The sequence below is a fragment of the Dendroctonus ponderosae genome, unplaced genomic scaffold (genome assembly GCF_020466585.1).
Source record: "Dendroctonus ponderosae isolate FM_Combo_2020 unplaced genomic scaffold, Dpon_F_20191213v2 Dpon_F_20191213_5, whole genome shotgun sequence".
In the NCBI taxonomy this organism is placed as follows: Eukaryota; Metazoa; Arthropoda; class Insecta; order Coleoptera; family Curculionidae; genus Dendroctonus; species Dendroctonus ponderosae.
Window position 1 is genome coordinate 13,452,738 of NW_026018715.1, and position 12,281 is coordinate 13,465,018.

Consider the following 12,281-nt stretch of genomic DNA (forward strand, 5'->3'; position numbering starts at 1 on the left):
TGGAAGTGTGAACTTTTGCCTACTTTTCTTGGGCTTTGTACCCTACAGCCGAAAAAAAGTAGGCAGATAATGAATTCGCCGTCCAATTGAAAATTATTTAATGCTTTGTAATTGCCAGTTTGCCATTTTTATGCATTTTCAAGTAAGCTAATACGCACGAAAAACCTAATATGGAAATTAATATGGCGTGTGAAGTTATTGTATGCAAAATCGGGAATGATTTGAGCTTTAAAGCAAATATTTTGTGGATTGAATTTTCACATTGTCTACACTCAATCCAGAGCTATGGAGGTCGTATCGCTGTCCAATAATGACTCCATGAAGCAATCAATGTGGAATTTTGTATTTAACGATATAGCAGGTAAGGGGAATCATTTTGCTTTTTATTTAATTCTTCCTGTTTTTATTTGCAAATTTTCTTTTTGTTGCATTAAGCACTAAAATGCTTTTTTGCCTAATAACATCGTTGTTTAATTTTATTGATTGCTTTCTACTTTATTGCTGTGGACTTAATTTATGTTTGCTTGTTGTCGCACGTTTCAAATTTGCCCATTTATTGATGCATTTAAATTCCACAAACCCAAAAACTTTAAATTTCCAAATCATTTTGACGTTTTGAATCTGGTTTTTTGGAAGAGAATTATTTTCTACGGCGGCGTATTAACCAGAAAATGATTGAAAAAAATTGAAAAATTTGAATAAAGTTGTTTATATTTCTTAACTATTATTATTATCATTTAAGCCGCAAAGGCATCAATTTGGAACGTAACAGCGCGCAGTACATCTTGCATCTCTCTTAGGACTCTATGTGTGCGAGTAAGAGGACCGATGTTGGAAGCGTTCCTGAATGGAAAATGTAGTTTAAACTTTGATTGTTTTTTATGCGATTTTTCACTCATAGCAGAAAAATTGCTGGTTTTAATGCATAATTTCAATTTAGTTGGTTTGCTTAATTGTCTTTTTTTCTTTTAATCTACTGATTACGTTGCAATACAGTTCACTTGAGTTGTGTGTTTTAATTCAGAATTTGTCAGAAAAAACTTCTTTTTCACGACTCGCTAGACGCCAAAAAACTCATCAGTTTGATGCAATGACCATTATTTGGTCTTTTCGTTTGAAATACATCAAAACTATTCATTTATGAAAACGCGTGCTAGAGGTGCACATTGTAATTCAACAGCGCATTCAATTCAATTGGTTCTATTTATAAACAAACAATTTCATGGTAATTTAAGCGGCTAAATCGATAAATAATTGCGTAAACATGGATTTTTCCTTTCAGATCCACGAACTTCTTCATGGTTCCTTGTAGGTAATCCTCTTCCAGTTTTAGCGATACTGATCTCCTATTTGTATTTTGTGCTGAAATGGGGCCCAAATTTTATGAAGGACCGAAAGGCATACAGCCTGAAGAGACCGATCATGATTTACAATATGTTCCAAGTTATTTTCAACATCTACCTATGTTATAAGGTGAGGGCTGGGAGGTATTTACTTTCAAAGTCCTGATTATTATTTGTTTAGGGTTCAGAAATGTGGCGCACGTACAACTGGATTTGCCAGCCAATAGATTACTCAAATTCTCCCTTTGCCTTGGCGGTAAGTCGATTAGAATCTCCTTTTATTGTGACATTAAAAACCGCTGGAATATTCTACTTACCTTCCAGACCGCTTGGAGTTGTTATTTGTACTTCATCAACAAAATAACCGACTTAATGGACACGATTTTCTTTACGCTGAGGAAGAAAACCAGCCAAGTCACTTTCCTGCATCTCTTCCACCACACTCTTATGCCCGTCATATCCTGGTAAGTTTCACTTTGCATCTTCAAAATAGCGGATTCTTGAGAATTTTGCGTTGTTTGCAGGATAATGGTGAAATATATCCCAGGCGGTCAAATAACATTTGCCGGATTTCTGAACACTTTCGTTCACATTATCCTCTATGGGTATTACTTTCTATCCTCCTGTGGACCAGAAGTGCAAAAGTATTTGGGCTGGAAAAAATACATTACCAGACTGCAACTGGTAGGGATGCAAACCACCAGCTTGATTTTGCCTAATTGAAGCTTCTATTTTAGGTCCAGTTTATTCTAGTTTTCATCCACAGTTGTCAGATACTATTTGTCGACTGCGGTTTTCCCAAATGGACCTTAATTATCACGCTTCCGAATGCCACCTTTTTTTACTTCTTGTTTAGCGACTTCTACAAGAACAATTACACAACGCCAAAATCAGCAAATAAAGTGCATGTGAAATCTAAGTAGGAAATACATATTTGAAACACCGAGGGTTGGGTTTTAATTTTTTTGTTGGCTGATGTTTGAAGGGGAATGAGAAGGTTTTGTGCAGTTTCATCCAAAAATTTGTTAGATAATTTGCATGTGTATGGTTAAAACGAAGTAGTGCAAGGACAGTTTGAACACGCCACATAAATTACAGACAATTTAATGAAGAATTCTTTACGTTGAAAAACTGAAGATGATTTGGAATGCTAAATGCTGAAAACTTCTCCAGGTAAAGTGAACGAAATCTAAAGTTTTAGTGTAATTTCTTCAATTACTTTATTAGGGAATTGCAATAATCCTTCTGGCATAAAAGCACATAAAAGCAAGAGCAGCTTGAACACGCCACAGAAATTGTAGACAATTTTATGAACAAAAATTTTACATCATTTTTAGCTCACGGACGCCAGGAATCAATCGAACTCATTGAAAAATATGTTAGAAGTTTCAGATCCGAAATAATAGACATTTTCGGCACATTCTAAAGGTTTTTTGAGAGTTCATAATCTTTAGCCGACGATTTCTTCCTTATTATTGATCCAAACACTTTATAAATGCATATTTCTGACCTTCGTACATCGAAAGGAATCGATTGAGCTCAAAAAACTCGCATGTAAAATTTTGATTTTTGGCCGAAATTTTTCCAAGGGTGAAGGTCGATTTTTTGGAAAAATAAAAATTTTCTCAAAATGTCTTAAATTTTACATCATTTTCAGCTTACGGACGCGAGGAATGCATCGAACTCATTGAAAAACATGGTAGAAGTTTCAGATCCAAAATAATAAATATTTTCGGCACATTTTAAGGGTATCTTGAGCGTTCACAATCTTTAGCCGGCGATTTCTTCTTTATTATTGACTAAAACGCTTTATAAATGCATATTTGTGACCTTTTTGCATCGAAAGGAATTGATTGAGCTCAAAAAACCGACATGTAAAATTTTGATTTTTGGTCCAAATTTTCCAAGGGTGGAGGTCGATTTTTTGGAAAAATAAAAATTTTCTCAAAATGTCTTAAATTTTACATCATTTTGAGCTCACGGACACGAGAAATGCATCGACTCATTGAAAAACATGCTAGAAGTTTCAGATCCGCATTAATAGACATTTTCGGCACATTTTAATCGTTTTTTGAGCGTTCATGATGTTTAGCCGACGATTTCTTCCTTATTATTGACCCAAACACTTTATAAATGCATATTTTTGACCTTCGTACGTCGAAACGAATCGATTGAGCTCAAAAAACACGCATGTGAAATTTTGATTTTTGGCCGAAATTTTTCCAAATGTGCAGGTCGATTTTTTGAAAAATAAAAATTGTCTCAAAATGTCGTGTATTTCACATTATTTTCAGCTCACGGACGCGAGGAATGCATCGAACTCATTGAAAAACATGGTAGAAGCTTCAGATCCGAAATAATAGACATGTTCGGCACATTTTAAGGGTTTCTTGAGCGTTCATAATCTTTAACCGACGATTTCTTCTTTATTATTGACCCAAACACTTCACAAATGTCTATTTATGACCTTCTTACGTCGAAAGGAATTGATTGAGCTAAAAAAACACGCATGTGAAATTGGTGGTGGTGTGGTGGTCGATTTAAAAAAAAAATGAAAATTTTCAGATCCGAAATAATAGACAAGCACTGCAATCGGAAATTTATCCATTTCGCAATCTTCTTCAGTTGGCTGCTGTAGTTTCGGCTTTTTCCACATAATAAGTCAGAAAAAATCACTAATTTCTTCCAAAAATTCATAGGTAGACACGAATGGCGAGTAGTTGACAAGAAAGATACGAAAACTGGGCAAAATGCATCAGCCCTGGACTGTAGGGAGCATTTTCTGAACCTCATCAAGGGCCAAAAAAAATTGAAAACTCATATTAAAAAATTATATTACCCTACACAATTCAGTTACAAACTATATAGCAGGTTTCGAAAATTGTCATCAAATCTACCGTCCTTTTATTTACACCTTTGAAACTGACTCGTCAGTGATAATTAATATAAAAAACAAACCCAAAGCGGCCACAATTGATTTGGTTTTTTTTTGGAATTTAATGCAAAATACTGCTGACTCTCTCCATGCGAGTGACTTCAATATCTCGCACAATTTATTGAGAAAATCAGTGGAAAAATCGCGTTTAATTCGTCGGTGAACTATCGCACTTCAGAAGCTATGAAGATTGCAGTATCAACGACTAAAATCTTCATTTTTCCACCAACTCTACTCGAAAAAAACCGCCCTAATTCATCACTGACGACTAATCTAAATCAAATAATGAAAACACCCATAGAAATCGATTTTTTAAAACCGTCTAGTTCCTATAATTACACGGGTAGCTGATATTCAAACTGAATCACACACAAAATGTCCCAGGCCTTTCCCTTAGGCCGATATCCCTAACCCTTTTTCTTATCGTTGATGTCGCTTGGAAGCGCAAATCCACTATCACATTGATTTGCAGATTTCGAATTAACAGGCCTCTTCTTTACGCCATCATCAATGTGGGCGTTTTCGATGAATGTTCCATTGACCACTAAGCCATTCTTGTGCTGGCAGACACCATTTCCTGTGGTCTGCAAAATAAACGTTTCAAAATGGGTTTTTTTGCTAAATAAAATCCAAATTACCTGGGAATTTTTCAGCAGTCTTTTCGGGTTTGCGTAGTAAGCCTTCCGGTAATAATCGCTGAACAGGTAGATGAAGATCATCACATTGGCCACGAAGAAGTAAGTCAGCGCTCTTGGTAGCTTACAGTCCATCACGACGATGAAAGCCAAATAGAGCAACATAATTCCAAATTGAGTCTAAAGAACAATTATTTTATTAACAATGTGGATAGAATGGAACTTAGATGCAATTTTTTTTAAATTCTTGTTTAAAAATAAATCATAATGCTGATAAATCATTGGCCTTGCGCGTATGTTAAGCGCTAAAACGTGATACAATTGTTTTAATTGCTTGCCAGTGATTGCAAGTCGAATTATGCAAGTTGCCAATTATTTTCCCTGATGTTATTGAATAGTTACATAAAGGGCCTGTTGAGGCCAGTAAATGAAGAATGATTTTCATTGTAGAAATGGATATTTTTGTTGAGAATATCGCTAAAAAGTAAAAACGTTCTAAAGCTTTTGACCAAACGTTCAAAAGTTCCAAAAGATCAGAGGGTAGTATTTTTCTTTCCAGATCCCCATAGCACCTATGTGATGCTTTGGTCCACAATCGAGCAAATATCGGTTTTTATAAGGGAAACCGCTCAAAAACGCTTCGAAATTAGCCACAAAGCTCGATTAGAATCGATCGAAGGAAGAAATTCTTCAAGGCCCGAAAAACTAACCAGTTTCTTATGTGTTTGTGCCTGCTATAAAGAAGAAATAGTCTAGAAATAGAAAAAGGTCGTTTTAAACCGGAGTAATTTAATTGGTTTTCTAAATAGAACCGCGTTCAGGCCCATTTATATCCCAACTGCCCACTACGTTCCAAACTTACCAATTGCATCCACGTCATGTACTTTTTCCACCAAAGGTATTTTTGGTATCTTGGCCCCAATGCGGACAGGAAGTAATAAAAGTACATCACAACATGTACCAAAGAGTTCAAGAAGCCAATAAACACGCCTTGCTCACCTGAAAAACCCCCGTTAATAACCGAAATCGATCTCGCGAATTTCCTAATTCGAAATTTAATTTAAACTGATTTCAATAATTAATTGGATGGTAGCGAACGCATGACTTACCTGGCAGATACTTAAGGTAAGCCCAGGAGCCGACCATGGTGATGGAATGGTGGTAAACGTGCAGGAATGATATTTGCGAGTCCTTCTTTCTCAGCACGAAAAAGACGGTGTCTAGCAGTTCGGTGATTTTTGAGAAGAAGTACCACCAGGCGCCTCTGGAGAGCTGCAACCAAAAGCTCACTCATTTAAATTGGGCAATTGAAAGAGCAAAAATCTAGCAAACTAAATCATTTTTTCCAGTCGAAACAAGCTGAACTTACCAATTCCTGAAAGTCCTTGTCGGGTGACGGATTCTTGCAGGTGTGATTGAAAAAATGCGGAATCACGTCTTCTACATTGAGAGCATGCGAGCACAACCACACGCTGAAGAGCACCTGGTAGAGGTTGTAGAAAATCATGGCATTTTTCAGTTCAAAAGGTTTTCGGTTTTTCATGTAGTTGGGCCCCAAGCTCAAGACAAACCACAGGTAGAGGACTAGAATGGTAAAGACGGGCATCGGCGACTGCATGAAGAGCCATGAATCGACTATGGGATCTGGAAATTCGAGGAAATCTTCTAGTATTTGTGGTAAAAAGTGGTCGAATCTTACGTTTGGTCGTCTCCAATAGTTCATGGTAATTATCCACTACCAAGTTCAGCAACGCAGCCATGTTTAGCTGGAAAGAAATATGGATTATGAGACAAAATCCTGAGATTTTCGGAAATTTGTATATTATGTATGCAGTATCACCTGCAACATGACATTATTTCAATGTCCGCAATGTCAGTATTAAAGCTTTGGTTTATATAGTAACACAAATTTCTGCTGGTGGAAAAAAATTCTATGGTAATGAACGCTCAATCTCAATCTGTTCTAGAGAACTCGGTAAAAAAGTGGCGGAAAACATGCATTTTTGGCCTAAACTTGCACCTAAATTTGTGCTATTCAAATTTCGCTGTTTGTGTAAAAACCGCTGCTGTTTCCTTACTTGTGATTCACTTATTAAATCGGGCTTCAAAAAACTTCAAAACACTTTTCCCCAAAATTTGGTTTATTTGGTGGACTGCCTACGATGATGATTCAATTTTCTTTAAAACTGGATATTAAAACATTTTTTCTTCAAAAACGCTCAAAAATACGACACACATTGCGTATGCACATTCTAACACAAACCAGCTGAATTTTCAATAAACAAACCAAAAAGAATTAAAATCGTGTTAAAGCAACGGCGGAAATTTCCTGGAAATCAGTTTGGAAACCGCACTTAATAAGCAAATTTGTGGGCCATCAGCAATTAATCTGGGTCAAATATTAGCAATTCAATTTGCAAGTTTACCTTAATATTCCTTTATGTGTAAGTTTCAAGTATTGTGCCTATTCTCAAATGTGTGCGTCTAGGAATAATGCTAATTTTGCACTTTTTTAGCGGCTTTTCAGGTCATCGCATTCACATTGCCTGCCACTTATACGGCATTTTTCGATTGTTGCCGCTACGAATTTCGCCATAGTCAGTTTATTAGATTGGGGCTTTTGTTCAAATTGGGTTTTCAAATCGGGTTTTGCATATGGGACTTAGAAAGCGCTATATTTGCATTTCCCAATCAACTGCTTTTTACGGAAAATTAAGACTAATTCCATTTGTAACAATGGTGATGATAAAGAGCTAAACGTGCTTGCAGTTGGAACATTTATATTAATTTTAAGCGTTATTGGTTTGTGCACATAAATGTAAAGCTTGTCAATAATCAGCTTGTTGATATGTGCCTTATAGCCGATGCAAAAAACGATAAATTTCACAAAAACGTGTTTTTTGGGTAGCTAATTGAGCAGTTGTTTCCTGAGCTTCAGATGTACAACTGGGCACTTTTGAGAATATCGATACTAATTAGGCAAGCTGATTGCCTTTTAGAATTTAACAATCTAGTTACTAAAACTCTCTAGTTAGTAAAAGCCAGACACTGTACTTTAAACAAACCTTATCATGAAAATTAGTCCTGGAAAATGCCTGCCATTAAATTATCAATTTTTGTAGTTAGCCAATAGCTGATTAGTCAAATTGGTTTTCCGTATCTGTGACAACGATAATTCTTAAGCAATTAAAAGTATTGCACAATTCCAACAAACCGCAACACGAACAAGTTTATGCTTTTTCTTATTACGTTTAGCAGAAATTGTCAATGTTGAATTAGCATAAAACGTCGCAAGTTGCCAAACCAGATGATCTTCATTTTGCCGGTCCTTCCAGCACCCCGTTTGCATGAAGCCCAAGTCCAAAATTCGATAGCCTTTCTGATAACAAATTTGCAAAAAATATATTGTGAATTCCAAGCACCAAGCTATGTTAATTTGCCGTTTAATCACCATAGAAAATTGTAGCATAACACCCATTCTTGATTCACGGACATGGACAAATTGAGGATGTGACAAAGTTTTAAAGAATATTATGACGTTTTGGTATTTAGGCTCCTTGTGGCATACTAAGTGGCTTTGGAGGATCATACCGAAGGTAACCTGCGTCAACGACAACAATTTATAATAAGGCGAATAATTACTAGCATTTGACGATTTTTAATCACGTTGCGAAGCCCTCAAAGTGATCGACATTTTAATATTAACGAGTTATTTTTAAAGGCTGCAAGTATATGGCATTAAACTAACAACGTAGTTTGGAAATGAGTCAACAAAAAAACGAGTAAAATAAAAAAGACACTTCAGTCTCAAACTGGAAAATTTCATTAAAAGTTCACCGAATCCCGATTTACGCTGACTTAGTGAATGTCGGTCGCTTTGACATAAATGCACTCTTTGTTAGAGAAATTCACAACTTCTAACTTAGGGCTATCAACAACTTGAAATTTGTGCAGCCTGTAGAAAACACCTCAGCCTCAAACTCTGGGACTTTTTACAGGAATTTCACCGACTGCTGATTGATGCTGAGGTCCAACTATAAAAGTCCTCACAAAAATGCACTCGCTGCTTAAAAAATTCCCAACTTCTAATACAGAGGTACAATCTACTTCAAATTTGTACAGTCTGTAGCCGACAGTTCAGCTTCAAGCTCTGGAAAATTTCAGTAGAGTTTTTTGAAGCCTGATTTATTATGACTCAGTGTACGTTGGGCCGCCTATAAAAGTTTTCCGGCAAATGCACAATCTGAAAAAAATCCTAACTTCTCATTTAGCATTAGTAGCAACTTGAAATTTTTACAGTCTTTAGTGGAAGAGATTTTAGAGATTTAGGCCTCAGATGGTGGAAAAATTCAATATAATTGCATGAAGTACTGGGTTCTGCTGGCTTGGTGAATGCTGGTCCGACTATAGACGTTCTCACACAAAAGCACCCCCTGTTAAAAAAATCATAACTTGTCATTTAGGGCGACCAGCAAGTTGAAATTTTTTCAGTCTGCAGCAAACACTTCAGTCTTAAACTGTGAAGACAATCATTAAAATTACACAAAATCTTGGCTTATGCTGGCTTGGTGAATGTTGGTCTAGTTATCAACGTTTTCGCGCAAGTGCACCTTCTGTTTCAAGAATTGCTAACTTTTAATCCAAGGCAAGCAACTTCCTCACATTTTCGAAACCTGTAGAAGATACTCCAGCCTCAAACTCGGGCAAATTTCATTAAAATTGGACAGAATCCTGGTTCATATTTGCCAAGTAGACTTTGCCCCGACGAAAAACTTTCTCAGATAAATGCACCCTCTGACCAAAAAAACCTTAACTTCTCATCTAGAGAGAGCAGCAACGTGATATTTTCAGGGTCTATAGAAGACACTTGTGTGTCAGACTCTGGAAAATTTTATTCAAATTGCACAAAGTGCTAGCTTATGCTTATGCTTGGTGAATGCTAGCCAATTATGAAAGTTCTCCCTCAAATACACCCCGATGTTTAAAAAATTCTAATCTAGAGCGATCATCAATTGGAAATTTTTGCACTCTATCGCAGACACTTCAATCTCAAAATTGGTACAATTTCAATAAAACAGCACAGAATCGTGATTTATACTGACTTAGTGAATGTTGGCCTGACTATAACCATTCTCACACCTACGCACCCTCTGATTGAAAAAAATTCCTAACTTCTGATCTAGAGCCATCAAAAACATTTTTTTCAATATTTTGCAATTTTAGAAAAAAATTGCGTGTTTAGCGCTTTTCTTAACAAAACGATGCAGGATTTTGAAAAAGCAAGGAACATTGGGGAAAATCCATAAAAATCTTGGGCAATCCAGATAATGCGATGAACCAAAAAAAATACGAACAAACTCATCTTCTACTGAACAGACTTTAAGGAGATGAAATTCGTTAGCAGGCACACAAAAAATTTTCGAAAACTTCCCCCAACATGCCGAAGTCTTAATTTATATAGCAACATTTTTCAAGCAAGATCAAACCTGGAAAATTGTAAAAGTGGCAGAAACCACTCCGAACATCAAACCCTCAAACGCACTTAAACGCACTAATTCAATAATACTTCCACTGGGTTTCCAATAAAAAGAAAAATATTTTGAGGGTTTCCCAAAGGAGGAAAATACATTCTTACGGCTTCTCAGAATCCAAAAAAAAAAATCTTCACCTCCCCGCTAGCGAATAAATTTATTTTGCCGAATCTAATTCATCCTGTAATTTTTCAGAAACTAGCGACAAATGAAGGAAAAAGTAGCACTAATCGCTCTAGGTAACTAAGCCTAATAATGCCAGGAATTTTTTTAACAGTACTTTAAAAAATTCCCAGTCGTTTTCCTCGTAATTTACGAACCTTAAAGCTGACGCTGAAGAGCGAAAATGCCTAATTAATTAAATTAAGTGACGACAATTAATTAAGTAAGTAGGTGACTGAGGTGATCTATTGCCCACTACTCATAGCAATAAATCATCAAAAAATCCTAATTGGCATTTAATTGAACCATTGTGGGAAACTGGATTTGATTTCAATTGAGCAAACTACATTTTCTCAAACTCCAACCAACTAGTAATAAATTGGAACTGTAAAACTTTAAATATCCGAGTACTTACTTCCATGGGTAGAATCTGCAAACCTCAGAGAAACTCCTCAAACTCAGCCACTGCACCAATCCAAAGCATCCAAATCGAACTCGTTCAAATCAAATTTGACGAATCTGGCAGAAAAATGGCAAAAGGTACCAACACTCTGGGTACTACCTACTATTCAAAGGAACCCGATTTGCCGTACAACCTGAGAGTTTGCCAATCGGTGCCCGACTAGTCGCTGCTGTAGAAACCGCGTCTGCAACTCAATACTTTCCCTGCAATGGAACCAAATAATAATGGTACTTGATGTTCCATCGAATTTCTCTTTCACGGTAGCACCATTCTTCCAAATGGGTGAAGTGCATTGATGAATGACCGGCTGTAAATCGGATAGCCTACTTTTGGGCACCAGCTAAACGGAATGTGTTTGATAGAAGATCGTTTGGTTCGATGATGGATCGCTCCTACAAGAAGCAAGTGTACGAAATTAAGAAACTAGTGAAGAGTGTCTTCGGAAGGTGATTGAAGATGGAAAGTTCTAACAATTGGAGGTCGTTTTTTGAAGACATTTTAAGGAAATTTTAGGGCCAGTCTTTCTAAGGAATGAGACATTTTTTCGATCGCCAGTAGTGCGCTTCTGATATATTTTTGAAGAAAAATTTGGTGCGCCACTTAATTATCAAAAAAATAATTTCTCTCTGTTGTTACTGGTTCGACTACCAACGAAAAAGGTCTCTTGAGTTTTTTCCTACCACGCATCATTTTCATGGAACAAACCGGTAAAACATTTTACGATTCTGAGGCATTAATGCGACTTTTTATTTTTTTACTCGCACACCGTGCATTTTGCGAAGACACACCAAGAGAGGTTGTGTGTTTGAAATTGATGATAAGTTCTACATTGTTGAGGCGGATTCATTTTTTACCAACTTCTTTTTGGGTATTTTGCCTCAAAAATTTTCGCCTTTAAAAAAGATGGAATTTTCTCACGTCTTTTATTACAGATTGATAAATAGTGCTCCTATTTCGCAATAAGAACGAATTATTTATCAAGAACTATCACCTAGAGGGTATCCGGCGACACACTTAACTAACTTAATTTAATCTTTTAAACCATTTACAATCATGGCGAACAAAAACTTGATGAATTTTTATCTTATCTGAATACTAAAGAACCAACAATTAAATTCACTATTGAAAAAGAACAAAATCACCAAATTCATTTTCTCGATATACTAATTCAGAAAAATTTAGACAATTTCGAAACCTTGGTCTATAGAAAAC

At 36.2% G+C, this 12,281-nt stretch overlaps 2 protein-coding genes across 2 annotated transcripts; one reads left to right on the plus strand and one right to left on the minus strand.

The window, feature by feature from the left end:
• Nucleotides 1-233: 233 nt before the first annotated feature.
• Nucleotides 234-2,289, plus strand: LOC109545595 (elongation of very long chain fatty acids protein AAEL008004). The gene is made up of 6 exons (XM_019916373.2): nt 234-361; nt 1,283-1,473; nt 1,525-1,599; nt 1,668-1,807; nt 1,868-2,027; nt 2,081-2,289. Exons 1-6 carry the CDS (start codon nt 286-288, stop codon nt 2,264-2,266), a joined length of 828 nt encoding a protein of 275 aa, XP_019771932.1. The 5' UTR covers nt 234-285; the 3' UTR covers nt 2,267-2,289.
• Nucleotides 2,290-4,160: 1,871 nt separating this feature from the next.
• Nucleotides 4,161-11,286, minus strand: LOC109545587 (elongation of very long chain fatty acids protein 7). Its single transcript, XM_019916364.2, has 7 exons — nt 11,022-11,286; nt 6,613-6,679; nt 6,283-6,557; nt 6,023-6,185; nt 5,776-5,912; nt 4,917-5,093; nt 4,161-4,862 (listed from the first exon to the last, which is right to left on the minus strand). The coding sequence occupies exons 1-7, from the start codon at nt 11,025-11,027 to the stop codon at nt 4,686-4,688; spliced, it is 1,002 nt and encodes a 333-aa protein (XP_019771923.1). The 5' UTR covers nt 11,028-11,286; the 3' UTR covers nt 4,161-4,685.
• Between the last annotated feature and the right edge of the window lie 995 nt (nt 11,287-12,281).